We start from the raw sequence: 26,542 nt of genomic DNA on the forward strand, positions 1-26,542 counted from the left end.
TTTTTTATCTATATATATTTTTTTTCTCTCTATATATATCTTTCTATCTCTCTCTATATCTTTTTTCTCTCTCTATATATTTTTTTATATCTCTATATCTTCTTTTTTCTTCTCTATATCTTTATTTATCTATATATTTATTCTCTATATCTATATCTATTTCTTTCTATCTACTATATCTATATCTTTTTTCTCTTCTATATCTATCTTTTTTTATCTTCTATATATATCTTTTTTATCTTCTATATCTTCTTTTTTTCTCTTATATATCTTATTTTTTTTCTCTTCTATATCTATTTTTTTTCTCTAATATCTTCTTCTTTTTTTCTATATATCACAACACACAAACCACCACCACTAATATAATCAATCTCTCTCAACCCCCCCCCACCACCCACCCACACCCCCCACCACCCACACCCCCTCACCCCCCACCCCACACCCCCCCCCCACACCCACACCCCCCACCCACCCCACCACACCCCCCCCACCCACACACCACCCCCCCACCCCACACACCCCCCACACCCACACACCCCCCCCACACAACACCCCCCCCACACACCCCACCCCCACCACCCCCCCCACACCCACCACACCCCCCCCACACCACACTCCCCCCCCCACACCACACACTCACCCCCCCTCCCACCCACACACTCCACCCCCCACCACCCACACACCCCCCCACCCACCCCACCACACCCCCCCCCACACCACACACACCCCCCCACCCCACCCCTCACACCCCCCCCCCACCCCCCACACACCCCCCCCCCACCCTCACACCCCCCCCCCCACACACACCCCCCACCCCACCCCCACCCCCCCACCCCACCACACCCACCACCCCCCCCACACACCCCCCCCCCCACCACACCCCCCACCCCACACCCCCCCCCCCCACACACCACCCCCCCCCACCCACACCCACCCCCCCCACCCCCCACACCCCCCCCACCCACACACCCCCCCCCCCCACCACACCCCCCCCCCACCCCACACCCACCACCCCCACCCACCCACACCCCACACCCCCCACCACCCACCCCCCCCCACACCCCACCCACCCACCCCACCCCACACACCCACCAACCCCCCCCACCCCACCCCCCACCCACACCCCCACACCCCCCCCCACCACCCACCACCCCCCCCCACCAACCCCCCCACCACCCCACACCCCCCACCCACCCACACACCCCCCACCCACCCCCACACACCCACACCCCCACCCACAACCCCACACCCCCCACACACACACCCCCACCCACCCCACACCACAACACCCCCCACCACCCCACAACCCCCCCCACCCCCCCAACACCCCCCCCCCCCACACACACCCCCCCCACCCCACACACCCCCCCCCCCCACAACACCCCCCACCCCCACACACACCCCCCCCACCCCCCACACACCCCACCCCCACCCACACCCCCCACACCCCACCACACCCACAACCCCCCCAACCCACCCCACCACACCCACACCCCACAACCACCCCCACACCCCACAACCCCACCCCCCCACCCCACACACACCCCCCACACCCCCCCCCACCCACACACCCCACCCCCCACAACACCCCCACCCCCCACACCCCACACACCCCCCCCCACACAACACCCCCCCCCACCCCCACCCCACACCCCCCCACCCCCACACAACCCCCACCCCCACACACACCCCCACCCCCCCACACACCACACCCCCCCCACCCACACCACACACCCCCCACCACCCACCACACACACCCCCCCCCACCCCCACACACCCCCACACCCCCCACACACCCCCCACCCACACCCCCACACACCCCCCCACCCACCACACCCCCCCCACCACCCACACACCCCCCACCACCCCCACAACCCCCACCACACCACACCAACCCCCCACCCACCCCCCACACACACCCCCCCCACCCACACCCACACACCCCACCCACCCACACCCCACACACCCCCCACCCCCCCCACACACACCCCCCCACCACCACACACACCCCCCCCACCCACCCCACACACCCCCCCCACCCACCCCCACACACACCCCCACCACACCCCACACACACCCCCCCCCCACCACCCCCACACACCCCCCCACCCACCACACACACCCCCCCACCCACACCCACACCCCCCCACCCACCCACAACACACCCCCCCCCCCCACACACCCCCCACACCCCACCCCCCCCCACCCACCCACACACCCCCCCCACCACCCCACACCCCCCCACCCACACACACACCCCCCCCACCCACACACACCACACCCCCCCACACACCCACACACCCCCCCTCCCACCCACACACTCTCCCCCCACCACACCACACACACCCCCCACCCACCCACACACCCCCCACCACCCACACACCCCCCCACCCTCCACACACACTCCCCCCCCACCCCACACACCCCCCCCCACACACACTCCCCCCCCCACACACTCACACCCACACTCCCCCCCACTCCACTCACACTCTCACCCCCCCTCCCTCACACTCTCTCCCCCCCTCCCTCACACTCTCTCTCCCCCCCTCCCTCACACTCTCTCCCCCCCTCCCTCACACTCTCTCTCCCCCCCTCCCTCACACTCTCTCCCCCCCCTCACCACACTCTCTCCCCCCCCTCCCCTCACACTCTCTCACCCCCCCCTCCCTCACACTCTCTCTCCCCCCCTCACACTCTCTCCCCCCCCTCACACTCTCTCTCCCCCCCCTCACACTCTCTCTCTCCCCCCTCACACTCTCTCCTCTCCCCCCCCTCACACACTCTCCCCCCCTCCCTCACACACTCTCTCTCCCCCTCACACTCTCTCTCCCCCCCTCACACTCTCTCCCCCCCTCCATCACACTCTCTCTCCCCCTCCCTCACACTCTCCCCCCCTCACTCTCTCTCCCCCCCACACTCTCTCCCCCCTCTCCCTCACACTCTCTCCCCCCCCTCACACTCTCTCTCTCCCCCCTCCCTCACACTCTCTCTCCCCCCCTCCCTCACACTCTCTCTCCCCCCCTCTCCCTCACACTCTCTCTCCCCCCTCTCCCTCACACTCTCTCTCCCCCCCTCTCCCTCACACTCTCTCTCCCCCCTCTCCCTCACACTCTCTCCCCCCCTCTCCCTCACACTCTCTCCCCCCCTCTCCCTCACACTCTCTCCCCCCCTCTCCCTCACACTCTCTCCCCCCCTCTCCCTCACACTCTCTCCCCCCTCTCCCTCACACTCTCTCTCCCCCCCTCTTCCTCACACTCTCTCCCCCCCTCTCCCTCACACTCTCTCCCCCCTCTCCCTCACTCTCTCCCCCCCTCTCCCTCACACTCTCTCCCCCCCCTCTCCCTCACACTCTCTCTCCCCCCTCCCTCACACTCTCTCCCCCCCTCTCCCTCACACTCTCTCCCCCCTCTCCCTCACACTCTCTCCCCCCCTCTCCCTCACACTCTCTCCCCCCCTCTCCCTCACACTCTCCCCCCCTCTCCCTCACACTCTCTCCCCCCGCTCTCCCTCACACTCTCTCCCCCCCTCTCCCTCACACTCTCTCCCCCCCTCTCCCTCACACTCCCCCCCGCCTCTCCCTCACACTCTCTCTCCACCCCCCTCTCCCTCACACTCTCTCCCCCCCTTCTCCCGCACACTCTCTCCCCCCTTCTCCCTCACTCTCTCCCCCCCTCTCCCTCACTCTCTCCCCCCCTCTCCCTCACTCTCTCCCCCCCTCTCCCTCACACTCTCTCCCCCCCTCTCCCTCACACTCTCTCCCCCCCTCTCCCTCACACTCTCTCTCCCCCTCTCCCTCACACTCTCTCTCCCCCCCTCTCCCTCACACTCTCTCTCCCCCCTCTCCCTCACACTCTCTCTCCCCCCCTCTCCCTCTCTCTCCCCCCCCCCTCTCCCTCACACTCTCTCTCTCTCCCCCCCCCTCCCTCACACTCTCTCTCACCCCCCCTCCTCTCCTCTCACACTCTCCCTCCAGGCCCGACCGGACTAACCTCGGTAGCACCTGCTGGTGAAGAAGGCGGGCCTTTGGACCCTGTTGGCAGACTCCCGTGTCCGATTGAGATCGGGGACAGCCGTTTAAAAAAAAAAGCCAGAGCGGGCTCTCGCAGGCGGGCGGCGCCAGCGGCGCGAGGCAGCCCGCGGGGAGTAGGCAGGGAAACCCCGCGGGCTGGCGGCCGTTAGCAAGCGGATCACTTCGCGTGTCCATCCCGCGCTCTGGCCCCGACACCGTCAAACCTGAGAGCGGGAAGTAGAGAGAGACAGAGAGGGAAGAGGAGAAGGAGAGCGAGGGAAGAGGAGAGAGAGGGAAGAGGAGAAGGAGAGAGAGAGAGAGAGGGAAGAAAGAGAGAGGGAGAGAGAAATTTTGAGAGCTTCAGGCCCCGAGTCCCCCCTGCGCGAGGGTGAGGAGGAGTGGGGGGGGGGTTGCTAAACACAATATAAAACACAAATAAATTGTTATTTAATTCCCTAACACATCATTAAAATATTTGCCTTAGTTCCCTAACACACAGAAAGTGTGGGGAAAAAAAATCGTGAAAAATCAAGATGGCGGCCACTCACCTCGGTTCAGAAGGATAAGGCCCGCCCACACACGCACCGATTGGTCGACCGGTCAGGTCACCGAAGCGTAGGATTGGTCAATCGTCGAGTCACTCGAAACTCAACTGTAGGATGGCACGCGCCAGGAACCCGCCGTCCGATTGGTCGACCTCGACGTCACACGGTCGCTAATGAGAGGAACGCTGAACGTTTTTCGGATACCGCGGGCGGGATTTTTGTCCGGCCGAAACGTAAATACGCCTATGACCGGTCTGGAATCGCAAGCTTTCTTTTGAGGCGACACGCGCGTCGGCACGCTCTGTAACTTTCAAACGTATAGAACACGGACAGACAGACATCGGGACAGACAGAAGAGCCGCTTTATATATATAGATGTGGCCACAATATGATATCTGATTTTGGAAAAATTCGCACTTGGGGCGATTCGCTCGTAGGCCCCGTTCTTTCAGCCTAGTGAGCACCTGCTCCAAATTGGCAAGGTGCTCGTTGTCGTTTTCTCCTGTTACAAGGATGTCGTCTAGGTAGCATCGAGTCCCCGGAATCCCTTGCAGGACTTGCTCCATAGCTCTTTGCCAGATAGCTGGAGCTGATGCTATTCCAAAATCCAGTCGATTGTACTGGTACAGGCCTTTGTGTGTGTTTATCGTGAGATACTTTTGAGGCCTCCTCAACCTCCATCTGTAGATATGCCTGTGCCAAGTCAATTTTGGTGAAACGTTTCCCTCCGGATAGTGAGGCGAAAATATCTTCTATCCTCGGAAGAGGATACTGTACTGTGTGAAGGACTGGGTTTACAGTCACCTTGAATTCTCCACAGATGCGAATTTTTCTCTGTTCTTCAGATTTATCTTTATTCAATGCTTTTTTCATGACTGGAACGATGGGTGTTGCCCACTCGCTCCAATCTATTTTGGATAATACGCCTGCTTTTTCCAAATTCTCCAGCTCTGCCTCGACTGCTGGACGTATTGCGTATGGCACCGGTCTTGCCTTAAAAAATTTGGGAATTGCTGCATCTTCCACTTTTATTGAGGCGGTGATGCCTTTCAAGGTTCCTAGTTTCTCTTGAAACACTTCTTTGGCGTTGGCCAAGATGTCTTTTAATCGTTCAGGTATGATGTCATCATTGTTTTTTTTCTTACTGGTCACCGTCAGTGCCTGAATGGAGTGCCAGTCTAAACTTATCTTTCTGATCCATTCACGTCCCAACAACGGTGGACCACCATCTTGTAGAATGTATAAATACAACTTTTGTATTTCTTTGCCGTTGTATACAACAGGCACCCTTATTTTTCCTTTGGGGTATACTTTCTGCCCCGTATATGTTTTTAAGATGATGGATGTGTCTTTTAGAGGTATATGCGAAAATAGCCTCTCGTAATCCTGTCGATTTATTACGATCCTGTATCTAGCTCCATTTTAACTGGGGACCCTGCTATCGTGAGGGTAACCCAAATGGTTTGGTAATCATCTTTGGCAAGTACATTATGTAATTTGAGACAGCTTAGTCTCTTGTTTTCGAAGTCGCTATCGCTCTTCTGGTCTTCGGAGTTACTGTCCGTCATCATTTGTACCTTCCTGTACTTTTCTTTATTGATTTTTTTTTTTCTGTCTGTGGATTTATTTTGTCCAGATCGACATACCCGTGCAATGTGTCCAATCTTTCCGCATTGCCTGCATGCTTTGTCCTTGAACCAGCAGTCCCTCTGGTTATGGGTGGATCTGCCGCAGCGCTAACATCTTTCGAAACCCTGTGTCATTTCATGGGTGCTGAAGTCCTGTGTCTTTTGTTGTATCTCTGCAGCTCCTCTTGCTGCTGCTTCATATGATACAGCCATGCTGAAAGCTTTGTCCAATGTTAAATGTTTTTCAGAAAGCAGCCTTTTTTGTGTTCCTTCACTTAAGAGACCGCAAACGAATTTGTCTCGAAGATAATCTGATAGTCCTGCCCCGAATTGGCAGTACTTTGATAGCTTTCTTAATTCGGTTAGGTAATCAGCGTTACTTTCATTTTTGTGTTGATTTCTCTTGAAGAACTTGAATCGTTCCGCTATCAGCAGCGGTGTTGGGTTTAAGTGCTCCTGCAGGGTATCAACAATTTCTTTAAAATTCTTGTCCTTCGGTTTGGCTGGAGTGATTAAATTTTCTAACAGCCCGTATGCCTTTGCGCCCATTAAGTTCAGAAGTACTGAAGCTTTTTTTTCATCTTCTATTCCATTTGCAGTGCAATATACCTCTACTCTTTCCACGTATGTGGTCCAATCCTCTATTTCGCTATCAAAAGCATCAATATTGCCAGACTTAGGCATTTCAGAAAAGATATGGCGCTTCCCGCGCTTTTTTTTCTTTCCTGCAGCAAAGATATGGCGCTTCCCGCGCTTTCCCGCCGCTGACAACGCTGTTTACTGCGGTTTCCGTTCTTTTTTTATTTATTTTTTTATTTACTGTTGGAGACTCGTTCCCGCCGGAGTTTCTCTCCAGGTCTGAACGCTGACCTGCTTGCCGCGCCGGCCGTCTCCCGAGTGCTCCCTCCCAGTCCGTTATTGCTTGCCTCCGATTTCGCTGCCTGTCTCAGCTGTAGAGCCAGTCGCTGGAGCCCCAGCCTGACGCCCAGGAAGGATTAGCGCAGTACCTGCCACCAGCTTGGCCAGCTGGTGAAACCACAGCTTCTCTCACTTCCTTGAGTCTTCTGGACGCCCGAGGAATCGATGTCCTTGAGGTGCTGCTGAATTGCAGGTAAGTCCGTTTCCACTTCGTCGCCACTGTAATGTCCGTGTGTTGATAACGACACTGAAGACAGGAGTTGGTTCATAGGTATTTACTAAGCAAAGTCTGGGGGGGGTTCTAACGGATATACACAATATACAGGCTTATATAGCCCGAGTGGCAATTACCGGCATTACAGCACACCTGGGGCTTTTAAAGGCACATACACCACAACATGAATGAAGATATTTCCTGCCACCTAAATTCTGCATTCCACTATTCTCAGTATGCTCATTGCCTGTACTGCCCTTGTATTAAGCACATGACATAATTGCACTCAGCCTCTCAAAAATCTAATACCTATTGCTTAGAGGTGATGGAAATTTCTAGCACTATGCAATTTGTCACACAAAGCTCAAATCAGTCACAACAATTATGAGAACTGTTTGAATCACTCTACTAATAGATCTGATGAAGAAATTAACATTCCTATAATATATACACCATGGCTCAGTCTGAGGATCGGTGACAACAGATGGCTAATTATCTTACAATTCTACTTTTGAACAGGAATTCTTTTTGGAACATTACTAAACTTAAGCATTGACAACTAACACACTCAGGAAATGTACAATGCTTAGAAAAATGCTGGGGTGGGGAGGTATAGTGTTAACATAGAAACATAGAAGATAGGAGCAGGAGTAGGCCATTCGGCCCCTCGAGCCTGCTCCGCCATTCAATGCGATCATGGCTGATCATCCAAATTCAGTACCCTGTCCCTGCCTTCACCCCATATCCCTTGATCCCTTTAGCCTTAAGAAATATATCCAACTCCTTCTTGAATATATTTAATGAATTAACACTCAGTGTGGCACAGAGGGCAGCTGGATGCAGATTTGAGTCTTGCTCTACTCAGTTTCTTATCTGAATTGCATTGAGTGAAGAGGCACCGAATGGAGATTGCAGTGATTGGAGGAGGTACTTGCACCCAGGCAGGTGAATGCAGCCTGTCCTCAGATGTGGAAGTCAGGGCAGACTAGGACAAGGAGATAAAAATTCAAAACAAATGTCTGGCGAAAGCCAACCAAATACTCCATTAAAAATATGCTGGGCTAGTTTGAGTGCATTTTTCCTTCAAGAATACAATGAATTCAGCAAGGTTGATGAATGGGCCCAGATGAAATGGAAAGCTGATTAGTACATGGTTGAAGTGTAGAGACCAAGCTTACATTAAATAGGTTGCATAAAGTTGCCACCTTACAGTAATAATTTTGAAATGATATCCTTCAGTTGACTACAGTATACTGTTTAGAAAACACTGGGCTATATTTTAATTTTTGAATTAAAAAATGAACTCATTTTAATACCGTAGAAATTATTGATATAGGACAAACTATTGCAAAATGTGAGACTGCGATAAATAGTAAGGCAAAATCTTGAGTTATTTTCAAGTTTCATTGACAATGGCATTTAATAATCCAATTAAATGTCACATTTAGTTACTTCAGATAGTACATCTTATCCATTACTTCCAAGTAATTTGCGTGCAGACATTGTTGAAGGCACCCTGCTCTTTTTGAGACTATATATAACACAATTCAATTCCAGTAATTAGAGTTGGTAGGCTCATCTTTGAACATGGCAGGACAGATTGAGAAGGATGTTTAAAAGGCACACTGGATCCTTGGCTTTATAAACAGAAGCATAGAGTACAAAAGCAGGAAGTTATGCTAAACCTTTATAAATTACTGGTTAGGCCCAAGCTGGACACCACACTTTAGGAAGGGCATCAAGGCCTCAGGAGGGGATGCAGAGGAGGCTTACTAGAATGGTACCAGGAATGCAAGACTTCAGCTACGTGGAGAGACTGGAGAAGCTGGGGTTGTTCCCAAAGTTCCCTGTAATTTTTTTTGGATGCGTGGCCCCTTTAAGTAGCTGCACGGCCCATTCAAAGTTTTGCGCATGCGTGGTTATTGTAATTGAAAAACCAACGAGCGGCCTGCGCGGGAGCTCCAGACTGCTGCACGACCGCGCAGCTTAAAGGGAACATTGGTTGTTGCCCCCCCCGGAGAGATTTAATAGGTGTTCAAAATCATGAATGGTTTTGAGAGTAAATAAGGAGAAATTGTTTCCAGTGGGAGAAGGGTTGGTACCCAGAGGACACAGATTTAAGGTAATTGGCAACTAGGTTAACTTGTGCTGTAGGGGAGGCTTTAAACTAATTTGGCGGGTGGAGGGGCACAAGGATGAAGCATTAGAGAAGAGGCTTAAGGTGCACAGAGGACTGGAAGACACAAACAGCATTAGAATAAAGAGTAGTTCCAAAATAGGAGGGATCAGACAGGAGGGAAATGCGAGGCAGATTAAGATGGGTTTGGAGTGCATGTGCGTAATTGCACAGAGAGTGGTAAATAAAGTTGGTGAGCTGCAGGCACAAGTAGCCACATGGGGTATAGTAGCAATAACGGAGACCTGGCTCAAACAAGGAGGAATGGGCACTTAATATTCTTGGCTACAACGTATTCAGGAACAATAAGGAAGGGGAAAAAAAAGGGGGTGGCAGTACCAATCAAAGATACCGTTACAGCACTAGAAAGGGGTGATGTACTTGAGGGTTCAAAAACAGAATCTATTTGGTTATAATTAAGGAACAATAGAGGAGCTATTAGGCTGCTGGGTGTATACTACATACAGGAAACTCTTTGGTACCCGGCACCGATGGGACTGGGATGGTGCTGGTTGATTAAAAATTCCGGATAACGAAGAAGGGACATGGAGTGACAATGGCCCAAGGTACAAGAGCTCCGATCACACAGCCAGAAGTGCCGGAGCCCCGATCACACAGCCACAAGTGCCGGAGCCCCGATCACACAGCCACGAGTGCCGGAGCCCCGATCACACAGCCACGAGTGCCGGAGCCCCGATCACACAGCCACGAGTGCCGGAGCCCCGATCACACAGCCACGAGTGCCGGAGCCCCGATCACACAGCCAGAAGTGCCGGAGCCCCGATCACACAGCCACAAGTGCCGGAGCCCCGATCACACAGCCAGAAGTGCTTGAGCCCCGATCACACAGCCACAAGTGCCGGAGCCCCGATCTCACAGCCACAAGTGCCGGAGCCCCGATCACACAGCCACAAGTGCTGGAGCCCCGATCACACAGCCACAAGTGCCGGAGCCCCGATCACACAGCCACAAGTGCCAGAGCCCCGATCACACAGCCACAAGTGCCGGAGCCCCGATCACACAGCCACGAGTGCCGGAGCCCCGATCACACAGCCACGAGTGCCGGAGCCCCGATCACACAGCCACAAGTGCCGGAGCCCCGATCACACAGCCAGAAGTGCCGGAGCCCCGATCACACAGCCACAAGTGCTGGAGCCCCGATCACACAGCCAGAAGTGCTGGAGCCCCGATCACACAGCCAGAAGTGCTGGAGCCCCGATCACACAGCCACAAGTGCCAGAGCCCCGATCACACAGCCAGAAGTGCTGGAGCCCCGATCACACAGCCAGAAGTGCCGGAGCCCCGATCACACAGCCACAAGTGCCAGAGCCCCGATCACACAGCCAGAAGTGCTGGAGCCCCGATCACACAGCCAGAAGTGCTGGAGCCCCGATCACACAGCCAGAAGTGCTGGAGCCCCGATCACACAGCCAGAAGTGCTGGAGCCCCGATCACACAGCCAGAAGTGCTGGAGCCCCGATCACACAGCCAGAAGTGCTGGAGCCCCGATCACACAGCCAGAAGTGCTGGAGCCCCGATCACACAGCCAGAAGTGCCAGAGCCCCAATCACAGAGCCAGAAGTGTTGGAGCCCCGATCACACAGCCAGAAGTGCTGGAGCCCCGATCACACAGCCAGAAGTGCTGGAGCCCCGATCACACAGCCACGAGTGCCGGAGCCCCGATCACACAGCCACGAGTGCCGGAGCCCCGATCACACAGCCAGAAGTGCTGGAGCCCCGATCACACAGCCAGAAGTGCTGGAGCCCCGATCACACAGCCACGAGTGCCGGAGCCCCGATCACACAGCCACAAGTGCTGGAGCCCCGATCACACAGCCAGAAGTGCTGCAGCCCCGATCACACAGCCAGAAGTGCTGGAGCCCCGATCACACAGCCAGAAGTGCTGCAGCCCCGATCACACAGCCAGAAGTGCTGGAGCCCCGATCACACAGCCACGAGTGCCGGAGCCCCGATCACACAGCCACGAGTGCCGGAGCCCCGATCACACAGCCAGAAGTGCTGGAGCCCCGATCACACAGCCAGAAGTGCTGGAGCCCCGATCACACAGCCACAAGTGCTGGAGCCCCGATCACACAGCCACAAGTGCTGGAGCCCCGATCACACAGCCACAAGTGCTGGAGCCCCGATCCCACAGCCACAAGTGCTGGAGCCCCGATCACACAGCCACAAGTGCTGCAGCCCCGATCACACAGCCACAAGTGCTGGAGCCCCGATCACACAGCCACAAGTGCTGGAGCCCCGATCACACAGCCACAAGTGCTGGAGCCCCGATCACACAGCCACAAGTGCTGGAGCCCCGATCCCACAGCCACAAGTGCTGGAGCCCCGATCACACAGCCAGAAGTGCTGGAGCCCCGATCACACAGCCACAAGTGCTGGAGCCCCGATCACACAGCCACAAGTGCTGGAGCCCCGATCACACAGCCACAAGTGCTGGAGCCCCGATCCCACAGCCACAAGTGCTGGAGCCCCGATCACACAGCCACAAGTGCTGGAGCCCCAATCACACAGCCAGAAGTGCTGCAGCCCCGATCACACAGCCACGAGTGCCGGAGCCCCAGTTACACGGCCATGAGTATAGGGAACCCGGTTACACAACCAGAGGTGCAGGAGCCATGGTTTGCGGCAAAAGGTATGAGAACCCCGGTTACACAGCCGCAAAGATACAGTATACGGAAGCCACAAAACCTACTCCTAAATTTTGCCGGTTATTAGAGAATTCCGGATAATTAGGTGCCGTTTAAATGAGAGTTTCCTGTACTACCAAATAGTGGGAAGGAGATCGAGGAGCAAATTTGCAGGCAAACTGCATAAAGATGCAAGAACTTTATCGTGATAATGGGCGACTTCAATTATCCTAATATAGACTGGGATAACAACAGTGTAAAGAGCAAAGAGGGGAGGAATTCCTGAAATGTGTGCAAGAGAACTTTCTTGAGCAGTATGTTCCGAACCCAAGGAAGGAAGCTGTGCTGGATCTAGTTCTAGCGAATGAAGTGGGGCAAGTGGAGCATGTTTCAGTGGGGGAGCATTTGGGAAACAGCGATCACAATATTAGGTTTAGAGTAGTTATGGAACAGGGCAAACAAGGAAAAATCAAATGTGAAAATACTCAACTGGAGGAGAGCTAATTTCAGTGAGTTGAAAAGGGAACTGGACCAGGTGGATTGGAATTGAAGATTGGCAGGTAAAACAGTACATGAGCAATGGGAGGCCTTCAAAGGGGAGATAGTTTGGGTACAGATTAGACATTCCCACGAGGGGAAAAGGAAGGGCATTTAAAGCTAGAGCTCCCTAGATGACTAAAGATATACAGATTAAAATGAAACAGAAAAGGAGGCTTATGATAAATGTCGGGTTCATAATTCAGTAGAGAACCAAGCTGAATGCAAAAAGTACAGAGGGGAACTGAAAAAGGAGATAAGAGGGGCAAAGCGAGTGTATGAGAATAGATTAGCAGGAAACATAAAAGGGAACCCAAAAGTCTTTTACAAACATAAATCGTAGTCAAAGGGTGGGGCCGATTAGGGAACAAAAAGGAGATATTCTTGTGGAGGCAGAGGGCATGGCTGAGGTACTAAATGATTACTTGTCTTCACTAAAGAGGGTGCTGCCAATGTCACAGTAAAGGAGGAGGTAGGAGAGAAATTGGTTAGGATAAAAATAGATAAAGAGGTACTTAAAAGGTTGGCAGTCCTTAAAGCAGAAAAGTCACCCGGACTGGATGGGATGCATCCGAGGTTTTTTAAATCCGCTTATATGTTTTAGGTCATTTAACCCGATGGTTTACATATTGAATTTGAGGGAAGTAAGAGTGGAAATTACAGAGAGTCTGGCCACAATCTTACAATCCTCCTTAAATATGGGGGAGGTGCCAGAGGACAGGAGGATTGCAAATGTTACTCCCCTGTTCAAAAAAGAGGGAAAAACCCTGCAACTTCAGGTCAGTCAGCCTAATGTTTGTGGTGGGGAAACTTTGAGACACAATAATCCAGGACAAAAGTAATTCGCAGTTAGAAAAATTAGTTAATAAATGAAAGCCAGCACAGATTTGTTAAAGGCAAATCGTGTTTGACTAACTTGATTGAGTTCTTTGATGAAGTAACAGAGAGGGTTAGCTCAACTCAATATACCCACCTTTGCCCCATATCCCTTAGTACCCTTGGTTAACAAAAATCTATCAATCTCAGATTTAACATTAACAATTGACTTTGCATAAACGGTCATTTGTGGAACAGAGTTCCAAACTTCTACCACTCTTTGCATGTAACTTCACTCCTGAAAGACCTGGCTCTAACGTTTGGGCTATGTCCCCTAGTCCTAGACTCCCCAACCAGCAGAATGTTTCTCTCTATCTACCCTATCTGTTCCCCTTAATATCTTGAAAAATTTGATCAAATCACCCCTTAACCTTCTAAATTCCAGGAAATACAACCCTAGTTTGTGTAATCTCTCCTTACAATTTAACCCTTGGAGTCCAAGTATCATTCTTGTAAATCTACACAGCACTCCCTCCAAACCCAATACAGGTAGACTATCCCTTATCCGAAAACCTTGGGACCAGCTGTGTTTTGGAATTCAGAATTTTTCGGATTTCAGAACGTTATTACGGGGCAGCACCCCGTAAGCAAACACATTAATATTTCTGCAGCGAACCGTATGAATATTCACACTGAGTGGGATAAATAAAGACTATAAATAGTATTACAGTTTATTTGTACAGTAATAATTTGGTAAATTAAATAGTGGGAGAAATGTAGACCATAAATACTCTAGTACAGTTTATTTGTAAGGAAAACATTCAGTAAAACTTCAAACATATACAGGTATAAACTAAGCTAAATACCTGTACATATACATGCAGTAAAGGTACATTACATCTGGCTTGAGGATCTTGGAGAAGAGGGTACATCAGTGTTGTCATCAGGTTGGAGTCGGACATCTGAAGATGGGCCAGGAACAGGATTCTCAAGTGATGAAGCAGCACTACGACAGGCGGCCTTTTTAAAGATTTCTTCCAGTGTCATCTGTCTCATTAACATTGGTTTCTGTCTAAGCAGTCTCTCTTTAATTGAGTAAACTTGCATAATCTCTTGCTCACTGATAAATGCACGTTGTTCAAGGCCAGCAATTAACTGATCACACATTGTCACCATATCGTCTATGGGGATTTTTTCACCTGTGTTCACAATGTCATCATCATCATCACTACTATCCTCATGCTTGTCTTTATTTAACACCATTTCAGCAATTTCCCCATCACTCAACGAATGCACAACAGGTGCATCATTGTCAATGTTCAGCACTTCTTCGATGTCAGCTTCCTCTAACTTATTTACACTTTCGGATGCTAAACCTTTGGTGTAAGTAAGGAGGTTTGATATCTTCTCCTGACAGGAAATCCTTCAAAATCTTCATCTGCAGGTCCATCTTCATCAAACATCGTTGTAAGCCAAAGTCTGTGCCAAGCATTTATTAATGTTGGTTTATCAACATCGTTCCAAGCATTAGCAACTGCGTAAATGGCATCCTTAACATTGAACTCTTTCAGGAAGCTTTGGATTCCTATGCCTCTGTTGACTGCATCAAGCATACAGTTCAAAAAAACGTCTTTATACTTGCTCTTCATGGAGCGTAAAATTCCTTGGTCACAAGGCTGTATTAAAGATGTCACATTAGAGGGAAAGTTAATGCCGAAAACATTACTTTTCACAAGAAGTTCAGGAGGGGGACGTGCGGAGCAGTTGTCCAGGAACAATAAAATGTTGCAGTTTTCTTCCAGTCCAACTTGCCTGCAATGAGCTCGTATCGCTGGTACGAAGTGGTTATTGAACCAGTCAGAAAATATTCCTCTGGTTACCCATGCTTTCTTGCTCGCATAATAATGCACAGGTAAATTGCATACACCTTTCAAACATCTCGGATGTTGGCTTTTTCCCATCACTACCAACTTTAACTTGTGTGTGCCTGCAGCATTGGCACACCCAAGAACAGTCAACCTGTCCTTAGCGTCCTTAAAACCTGCTGGTGCACTCTCATCAGCCGTTGTTAATGTTTTTCTAGGAACGTAGCACCAGGACAGAGCTGTTTCATCAGCATTGTAAATTTGTTCAGGACCGAGGTTTTCATCAGAGATTATTTTGGCAAATTCGTCTATGTAATTTTCAGCTGCTTCATGATCAGCAGAAGCTTTTTCACCACAGATTTTCAGATATTTTATACCATGACGCTTCTTAAATTTATGCAGCCAACCTTCTGAATATTCACACTCAACTTCAATGTTCAGTTCTTCATGGTATATTCTAGCTTGTTTCATGACCATCAAACCGGTCAGTGGCACACGTTCACCTCTTCGTTGTCGAATCCACTCAATCAGCACACGGTCAAGATCTTCACTTTTTGCCCTATGCAATGTTTTCCTACTTTTCATTTGTTTATGGTCATCACTGTCAGTGTAAAACTTCAACAACTTGTCTTTCTGTTTCTTTAAGTCATACACGGTGGTAGTTCCCACACCATATTCTTCAGTAAGACACACCACGATCAAGCTTCTACAATAACTCCACTTTCTGCGATATCGATAATGAGAGATGCTTCCTTTTCTGCTTCTCACTGTTACCCATAGGGGTATCTGCAGCTCTTTTTAACATTTTCACAAATCACAAAAAAACAACAAATATCAAAGAGAGCAGTAGACGCACATGTGACAGCGCTGAGACACAACTGACGCCTCACACCTGCGTGGGTCAAGCATCGGCCGCGTCGGGTCATGTTTTGCGCCACTCGGGTCATGTCGTACGCACGACTTACGCTCCACGAAAAAACTTTCAGTTTTCAGAAGTGCGGATAAGGGATAGTCTACCTGTATATCCTTCCTAAGGTGTGGTGCCCAGAACTGAAGACAGTACTCCAGGTGTGGTCTAACCAGGGTTTTAGCACAACTTCTACCCCTTTGTATTCCAGTCCTCCAAATATAAAGGCCAGCATTCCATTAGCCTTTTTGATTATTTTCTGTACCTGTCCATGACATTAACGGATTTATATACATGGACCCCATAGTCACTTTGGACCTCCACTGTTTCTAACATGGTGGAAGCAGATTCAATAAGTAGTTTCAAAAGAGAATTGGATAAATACTTAAAGGGGAAAAATTTGCAGGGAAATGGGGAAAGAGCAGGGGAATGGGACTAATTGGATAGCTCTTTCAAAGAGCTATGTTATATGATTCTGTGATTCCCGGTTTGCTAATGTATACTGCAACTGCAACACATTCTGATACACATTATGATGCAGCATGTACATTGTGGTGCTATGCTATAATTGTTGGAATAGCCAAAGTTCATGTTATTAAAGACACATCCTGTTCCTCCCCCCACCACAGCCCAAATTTAAATTTTCGTTCTGTACCTTTCTTGGTGTCCTGCATTTGTTTCATGATTTCTTCTCGCTCTGCTTGTTCAGTTGCTGTGATTACCCGAAAGGAACCTTCCCTGGTGAATGTGGTTCGGTTGGCATCAAATGTGGCGGTAACACCACACTCCTTCTCACGCTTCTGCTTCCTCTCCAAACATGCCGCAAAAGCACAGCCCACAGCATGGCTTAACCGCTCACCCTGAGGAACATTGCAATATTGTTAATGCATGCAATCATCAGGGACTTCATTTCCTAAAGAATACCACTCATCAACTACAAGCAGCACATTCAGCATTATCTATCTTGAGCCCAACTGTATTGCTTCTACTATCACCTTGGTATAGATAGGCTAACACAACTCCCTGATTACTCAGTGAGTAGCTCAGCCATAAAGACTAGCAAGATCCCATGTTCAATCCCCTGCACCTGTGGAACCATATCCCGAAGAGTCAACACCTTTCGGGGGGTGGGGGGCGGGAATTGGCAAGAAAATGGTATGGGACGAGCCAGGGACCTTTCTTAACTGTATGCTTCGGTACCGCACCACATGGTGTATTTATGCACACAGCTATTGGAAAAGCAGAGAGCAGACATTATGGCACTTACCGTCTTTATTTTAAAGTGGGGGTGAGAAGAAAGTCAGGCAGCAGCTGGGTGATCATAAGCTTCTGCCTGAAGGGGAAAGTGCACCTGTGGACATCAGGTTAGAGCAGGGCTGGTCTTGGGTGCAACATCTTCCAACATTCACTGACCAGATTCACACAGTGGATGAGATACTAGAAGGAATTGTGCCCCAGAATGAGTCAGCACCTTCATGAGAAAACTAATTTATAAGAAAAAAGGCCAGATATAAAAATGCAGATGCAATGGAATACTTCTGCAATGTCTAAAAATGTTACTTCAATAGACATGCATGCTATATCTTTTAAATGGTTAGAGTGAGGGGGGGGGAAGCATCCATCCTCCACAATGCAGTTGGAAAGGTAGATGACCTACACAGAGGCATCGAGAAGACAGTTAACCTGCCACAAAGTACAGTGCAAGAATGGCTAATGGCAACTCCAACCAATTTTACCTCACCACCCCCCTCCCCCACCCCACGCATCACAACTGATGATGTGAATACTGTGCAACCCCACATCTTACCACTGTGCAATGGAGTTCCAATGTGCTGGGGCATTGAACTACCTCATTCTAAAAAAACAAGTTTTCTGGTTTCAGCAAGTACCGATACCAATTTTGTAACCTGGCAATCAAGTTGTAATGCTGCTCACATCAACAGGTCAAAGGTCCTCCCTCTCTCTCTCCACCAGCTTTAAGAGCACCGTATGAACTAATCTCAGGCAATCTGAACTCAATTTTGCATCTCCCCCCCCCCCCCACTCCTGCTGGTCAACTTTTGCCCCCATTAATATAAAGGAAGTGAAAAGGGCTACCTTACCGAATCTCTTACAGCCAAGAAGCAGTGACAGATCCAACGCCTGGTTGTACCATCTCGACAAATGTATGAGAAGGCCTTGTCGAAGTTTCGGTCAGGGGCACAGAAGGATACCTTCTCTATAGTTTGATCAACAATAAGGTCCTGTAAACAAAAGGGAAGAAAAAGAATACAAGAAAAATGAAGAATTTAACACTTTGCCAATATGCTGTGATCTTACATACCCAATCCAGCTACACTGGAATAGTCCAAGATTTGGCCATCCTCCAGAACAATTTTAATATAAATCCATTTTTCCCCCAGTCAGACACCAGATGGCAGTCTTGCACTATATATAATTAAATATTCTTAGCTGGTAGATTTATGAAGCATTCCTTTGCAAAAGAAAAGCAACTGTTTCCTCAGAGCTTGTTGTCGTAGATATACACATTTCTAAACAGTGTGAATCTAAAAGGTACATTTTGTTTGTAACGGTGATACTTCCCATCTGTTGAGTGCTATTTTTTTTTTTAAACTGACCCAGTGGATTGTTAGTTAAAAACAATCCATTTTCTTTATACAATTTCTTGTGTCTGTTGTCGACATAATGATCACTGAGCCAGTCAATTTTCCTCTTCCTCACTGGTTAAGTGTCCATGTTTTTTCCCCTTTTCTAATTGGTGAATACCAATTACATTACACAAAACTTTCCTGCATAATTTTAATTTTCGCAATCATGTTCCACCAAAAAGAAATGATACCTAATCATATTTTTTTTAAAAAAAAGCTTTCACCACTGGAAAAAAAATATTTCTACAAGATACAGGCTTGACAGGCCCCCTATACATCCCTTTATACACATCCAAAAAATTGTTTGTATTATAACACACAAACATTTCAACAACTCAAAAAAAAAAATCACAAGCTACAAAAATATCAAACTTACCCATCCCACCTTCCACTCAGTCCAATTCTCCTGCTCCCATGCATGGCCCAATACACCCTGTTGTGCCTCATGAACATTACAGACCTTGGGCACGCCCTCATGATGTTTCACTGCTCAGCTGAGGGCAGCAGTTCCAAGCTGAGCAACCACACTGAACTTCAATGAGTTGCCACCTAACCTCCATCACAGCATGTGCACGAAAAGCTTGGCTAAGTCACATCAGCCTCACAGTTGTGCTGCGAGACGGATGCAACGTAACCAAGCAGAGTATAACTCCCAGGAACCACCACATTGTCGAATACTCTGGACACCCGCACTCTCCCCAAAGCAACTTCAAGCCCTACACTTCACTGCCTCATCTCATCTCAAACCAACCTGACTGCACTCCCATTTCATAGGCCACTCTCACTCCCCACATTAACCTGCTGCTGCCACTCACCCTCCTATAGGAGCTTTCCTTTCATCAACTTCAAGTGTCTTGCTATTCCCACCTCATTCTCTCTTCCATCCCTTGTTTTAAAAAGAGTACAAATCTTTCAATTTCTGCTGTTAAGGTGCAAGTGCATCAACTAAAAACTTACACACAAGTTGCAAGATACAAAGCTAAATGTAATTGTGCATAGCAAACATATTTTAAAGCAATGGAAGAAATCACAGGAGTTTAATTACACCAAGTGAGGATTGCAAGCCAAAATTTTAGAATATTTGAAAACAAAATAAAAATTAGGGGAGAAGAATAATTTTTATATTCAGTTTACTATTTTCAAATTATATTTTGTCTGTGAGCCGCTGCACAGGGATTAAACTGCAAGAAACTGGTGTTTTGCACATAGCTGGGAGTTTTCTTCATGGTCCACAGAAAGCATCAAAGCAGACATTGCTCAATACAGCAGACGGTTTTGGGGGGGGGGGGGGGGATTATATATTTGTTCCATTTTCTACTTAAACCAGTTGGGATGAATAAAACCAAAAGCCATCTTATTGATGGGTTTCTTTATTGCCCACTCAACATAAACATTGATGGGCTAATTAATATGCCTGAAATCTGGAACTTTCTTCCCCAAAAAGCTGTTAAGGCTGGGGTTCAATTGAAAATTTCAAAACTGAGATTGACAGATTTTTTTATTAGGCAAGGGTATTCAGGGTTATGGAATCAAGGCGGGTAGATGGAGTTAAGATACAGATCAGCCATGACCTAATTGAATGGTGGAACAGGCTCGAGGGGCTGAATGGCCTCCTCCTGTTCCTGTGTTCCGCTTTCACTCCTGCAAACCAGCCACATCTCAGTGGTAGCACTCAACTCTGGGTCAGGTGGTCACAGATTCAAGTCCCACTCAAGACTGGACCACATAATCCAGGCTGACACTCTCAGTACAGTACTAAGGGAGTGCTACACTGTTGGAGGTGCGGTCTTTCGGATGAGGCTCCATCTGTCCTCTCAGGTGGATGGAAAAGGTCCCATAACACTGTCTGAAGAGGAGCAAGGGAGTTCTCCCCAGTGTCCTGGCCCATACTTATTCCTCAACCAACATCACAAAAAAACAGATTAGCTGGTCATTATTTCATTGCTGTTTGTGGGATCTAGCTGTGTGTAAATTGGTTACCACAGTTCTTACATTACAACAGTGACTACATTTCAAAAGTAGCTCATTGGCTGTAAAGTGCTTTGGGACGCCCTGAGGTTGTGAAAGGCGCGATATAAAAAGTTTGTTGTTGTTCTTCTGCTTCAATCCTGATGAAACAAGCAGTTTTCAGAGATTCTACCAGGGATGTAGCTCCTTTTAGAATTGAAACACAGCAAAATTTACACATCCATCAGCGTGAAGTTTGCATGCACAGCAGTTTGGGGAAATGCTGCATTTTTTCCTAAAGCTCCAATTTTCAAAGCTGAGACAAATCCCAGGTAGCTCTTTCAAAAACTACTTCAATTCCAGCCTGGACAGAAGAGAGAAAAGGACATGGGACAGCAGTCACGCAAGCAGTTGCCAGCAGTCATTCTTTGCTCCTTTCATCCCACTGTACAAACAGGGCAGCGTCAAGAATGGGGAGCAGAAACTGAATGGTCAACGCCAAAATTCCATTGAGGCTCTGTAACATGAACACGGCATCAGCACACACTGTTGTGCTAAAACCTGGCCGTACAACTGTGCATTCACTATGGCTAACCGATTACTCATACGTTTTTTGCCACGCACAGTGTTTACTACTACCTGGCTAAATACAAGTTAAAGTCAATGCAGGAATTTTTACTATTCCACAGGTACCAGCTTGCCCAAGCTTCATTGTTTGTTTGAGAATTTGGTTGTTATTGAGTGTTGGCTGCTATTCAACTGTCTGGGGCATCACAGCCAAGCCTGATCCTGTCCTTACATGTCCACTTTACAGCAAGAGTCACTGTGTAGCAATCAAAAACTGGAACCTTGTCCGATTCTTCCCCTTAATCTAAGGACACTCACCAAACGCAAGTACTACAGCAGCCCTTGCAGAGATCAGTCAACTGCACAGAGCAGAAAACAAACTAGGGACCTTCTAATCTGTGTGACTTAGCATTACAACAGGCTGTACCTTTACACATTAGGCCACTGGTGTGTAATTTTTATCTTGGACACCACAAGAACAAATGCAAAGAAAAAAGTAAAATGTTTGATGCTGTAGCCCAAATATTGATGCTTTAGAACATCTCATTAATTCTACCATATCTTTATTGTGTTCTTGTTTAAGAGTGAAGTAAAGCAGAGAGATATATCCTCAAATGTGAACTGTTTCTACAGGTTAGTCCTAGATCAACTTGCCAGGAATCATTGCAAGTAATCTCTCCGCAGCTATTTTCTCTCAGTTTCCCAAATGACACAGCCAAGATTGGAAATCGCTCTTCTCGGGAAAACTAAGGACTGATTGTCAATCAAAACTGCCACTCAGAATCTGATCTCCTAGTCAAGTGCCTGATGCTTCAGCTTGCATTTGTTACAAGTCAACCTCAGAAACCAATTTACTGTTTCGTTTTACAGCTCTGGAGGGCATCAGACTGCTAGATTCTCTTACTTATAGATTGCTGTAACAGTCAATAGGGCATCAAAGCCTGCAGATTGAGATATCAAGCAAAGTGGTAACTTCTGACTGCACACAGATCAATATGTAAAAATATTAAATTTAGCTTAAGCTCAATCACACAATGTCCATTTTTCACCTTGTAATTAACATTCATATATATTCACCACAGATATGTGGGCAGCTTTCTTCAGCTGAAAGACAATTTGTAGTCTCAGAACCAAATTCACAGTTATAAAGCTATTATGCTTTATTTATAAAATGGTTTATTACAGTTCTTTTTTGGCAATTGTTTCAAACAGCAAGTCATTTGGCTGCTGCAGGAGAATGAGATTTACAGTTGCATGCTGCCAAAGGCAATCCATCACATTACTTCCTGCTCTAAGGTCACACATCCTTCTTATAGCATTAAGCTATTTATAAGGAATGAACATAAGACCAATAGATAGACATCATAATTTCTTTGGGAAATTAAACTAGTGATTATTCTAGTCGATATCAGACTGCCTCCAATCCCATTTAATTAAAACATCTATTTAGCTAGTTAAATGACTATAATTCTATTTAGGTTTAAGCACCTTAATTGTCATATATGTAGAATATTTTTAAAAGAAAGAGCTTAACTGAGTGATCTGCACTTCAGAAAAAGCTATGTGCAAATGTCTGGAGCAATTTTTTAGTCAGTTCAGTATCATAACCTGTGCAGCAAGGTTACGGTTATATAGTGTTGTAGAACATGAGAAGATGGCCATGCAGATATGCCCTGTATATCTCCCCTGGCAGCACCTCCAGTGAAGAGGTTGTCACTACTAGTGCTCAAATGTTTTCTACCAATTGGAAAACCAGTTTTATGCTGGGCTCCCTTCCCTTTCCAGGATTAGGTGACATCCATGTATATCTAACACCGTTGCGTACATCTCCAAGGAGTGAATTGTACAGGTAAGGTTAGATCTATTCAAGGAGGTTGGGTATTCATGGTAGCCATGACAAACGGTTACCCATTGCAAAATGGACTATGTGAGGGCGGCCACTGGCGAGGTATCAAAGGCTTTGTGAAGGGCAGAAACGGTCAAATCATAGGCCGGAAGGAAACTGAGAAGTGATTCTGATGATCAGATATGAAAGATCCAGGTGTGATAGTTATTACAGCAGTCATTATATGGATGATCTAGGTCAAGAAGTACATCTTCCTGCAGCTTTCAAAAAAACTACAGATGAGTCAGTTCTCCTGATACACTTCTATGAAAGACTTTTGTTGACTGCCCAGAAATCCAAAACACACAGCTCCTTAAGGCAGTAACAAGAAATGAGGATGAGAGCTTCCAGTTTCTGCTTCTCCTACCCCCGAATATGTGGGTTTATTGGAAGCAGAAAGTCAAATCAGAAGTGATAACCTTAACGTAGTACAGTCCTAGATAACATATTCAGAACACAATGATGTTCTCATGAATGTTACCGCTTTCAGTGCCTCCCACAGACTTGAAAGGTGAATAGGACCAACTACAAAGGCTGTAGACATTCGCATTTTCAATTCAAAAATTGGTGCAATATCATTCTTGAAATAAGAAAAATCAAATACCAGCCTTTGAAGGATAGCCAAGTTATTTTGTCCAGTTCCTTCAGCCACACAGAGTCCTCGAGACATGTGCATTTAACCCATTATCTAGAGACTTAATCTATAATTCCTAGGAAACTGAATTGTTCAAATTTTACTGTTACTTGTACTATTTCTCAATTGTTAAACACAAGTTGGCTATTTTATCTCCATCTTTACATAACTAATATTCCCAAAAAAAGGTGGCAGACAGGGGGCCCACTCCCAATGCTCTGCTAATTAAATAACCGGATGCATAAGTATATAAAATTCTCTCAAAATTCACTAAGTAAAATCATTTTTAATGCTTGATCTTACTAGGACCATCAAAATGGAATTGTAACATTTCGTTTTTCTCCACTTAAGCCAGCTTCCGTAGATCTAAATCAAAACATGATATGCTTCTGCAATGAGTACCAGTAGAAAATTAATGATCCTTTGTGCATTAAACAATTTGGAAAGAAAACCATGCTGTGATTTTAAAGAGCCACATTAAGATTAAAAGAAGAATGTTGACAATAACTTATAAATCAATGCTAGGCTGCAAAAGTGAGAACTAACCATGGCACAGGAGTAAACAGAATAGTAAACTTACCTTTGTTTTCTCATCCACCACTCGCAGTCCATCTGCTGACACCCACAACACAGCCTTAACTGGCTTCTTTCCAGTCTTAAAAGGGAAAAAAATGCAAAGATTTAGATAAACAGCTAATGAAACCAGTGTATCCAAAGGAAAAACCAGCAAAGACACAAGCAAGAATAGCAGTGAGGGAGATCAGATTCCATTGCCAGATAGCCCAGCACACAGAATTTTTGAAGAGTAGCTGAGCACCATAGCTTCAAGGCACTGAGGGAAAAAAAGGAAAACCACACCATTAAACACACAAAGCGTTGATCTCTCTCCCTATTATTAAACCAGAATAGCAAAAATAACTGGAAGCTTGGGTAAACTGACTCTTAAGGAGTTACACCACTAATATGGCAGGCAGTTTTTCTGCTACTGGGGAAACAATGCGATTTTAATTCCACACTACTCACATACTTGTTGGGTTAATTTAGCTTTAGAGTTGATTCGGCAATTTAAAAGCATTTACATAGCTAGATTTGAAAGGAACATTACTCACCATCTGACAACAGGTCACACAAAAAGACTTGTATATCCATGGTCTCCTGTTTACTGCAATTGGGAAATTCAATTTCCATGGCCTACTTCCACTCAAGCCCCTGACTACAGCCTTATAAACACGCACATTAGTTTTTTCAAAACTTTTCTTCAAAGATTGACACACTCACAGGGATGCCCATCTTAACTTGTGAAAGACGGTGTCAGCTACCCAAAGGAAAACAGTGCCATCATTTCAGAGAACCTTTCTATTAACATACGGCAACAGAAATAATTTGCAAGCAAGTCAATCAATACAGAAAAATTCAGAAAAGTGACAGATGGACAGAAATCCAATGGCCTCACGGACTCCAAGGGAGCCCTAGGACTTCAGTTTTGCAAATTTATGCTACACAGCCAGTTGCAATTAAGGGTCAGTGCTCAGAGTTGGAAGGTGGGAGAGATTAGATGTGCATATGTACACCCTCTTTCTGAGTAATGCAATTACTAAAGTGAGAAATATTTCCACCTCCTTCAGATTGGGGCTGACCAACACCATTAGGTAATGGACAGGGGAGTAAGTAATCTTTCACTAGCGTAAGTTAAGAAAGAGGACCAAAACAAGCTATTTAGAAGAATTCATGTCAGCCAAAGTATGACTTTATCAAAGAAATTTACCCGTGGCAAAGATTAATGTACGTATAAAGAATATATGAAAGGAGTAGCCTGTCAACACTGGAGAGAACAAAGCCATAACTGCCACAGAAGATGCAGCATTCTGGTTGAAAAGCTACTCACATTCAAATGAGAAATACTGCGTTCACCAATGATCAGAAGCAGGGAAAACAATCTGCTTTGTGCAGGCGAGCATTTGTCCCAAATCTGAAAAACATGCCAACTTCAGTCAGGGCAATGGAGTGAGCACTCGCATCACAAGTGTTGCTGATCCTTATGGAACCCTATCCTGGCAGGAGTCAACACTTCGAGAAGAGATGAGTCATAAACAGGACAAGAATTGGGGGAAAATTCAGACAATACAAAGTCTTCAGAAATAGTCACTATATGGAAAAGACAAAAGCCTGCAAGTGCTTATCCTCAAAAAATAGTCCAAGTACACCACACCTAGATGGTGAAATTTCCATTCTTTCTATATTAGATTGACATACCAAGTTAGTGGGCTTTCTGGGTGGGGGGGGGGGGGGTGTTGGAGTGGAAGTGAAGATGAAGAGTGGAAGTGAAGATGAAGAGTGGAGTAACTAACCAATTAACATGGAATTCTGAAATCAATTTGAGTATTTGAGTAAGAACACAGCTAGGTGACCTGGATTCAGCATTCTTCTGAAATGACATGAATGGGAAGATACAGCCATGGCACATGGTCTACAATCCTTCTGACTGAGGAAGGGAGGATATGCATTGAAAAAGATAGCGCTAGTGGAGGAAACACCAATGTACCCAACTACACTTGCATTCAAATATCCAACAAAGTAAGTAACTGGGTGTTCTCTGAA

The 26,542-nt window shown here is 47.4% G+C and overlaps 1 protein-coding gene across 7 annotated transcripts in view; it reads right to left on the bottom strand.

Annotated features, from left to right (window-relative positions):
- The window catches only part of numb (NUMB endocytic adaptor protein), a 253,334-nt gene that overhangs the window by 44,077 nt on the left and 182,715 nt on the right, over nt 1-26,542 (bottom strand). For all 7 annotated transcript variants that reach the window (XM_086003789.1, XM_086003790.1, XM_086003786.1 and 4 more), the window contains 3 exons: nt 24,525-24,599; nt 18,366-18,506; nt 16,919-17,123 (listed from right to left, as the gene is read on the bottom strand). In XM_086003789.1, the coding sequence (XP_085859915.1) occupies nt 16,919-17,123; nt 18,366-18,506; nt 24,525-24,599 (421 nt within the window). The remainder of the gene's footprint in view (nt 1-16,918; nt 17,124-18,365; nt 18,507-24,524; nt 24,600-26,542) is intronic.

The sequence above is a fragment of the Somniosus microcephalus genome, chromosome 12, assembly GCF_052327205.1.
Source record: "Somniosus microcephalus isolate GS21.2 chromosome 12, FLI_Smic_1.0, whole genome shotgun sequence".
NCBI lineage: Eukaryota > Metazoa > Chordata > Chondrichthyes > Squaliformes > Somniosidae > Somniosus > Somniosus microcephalus.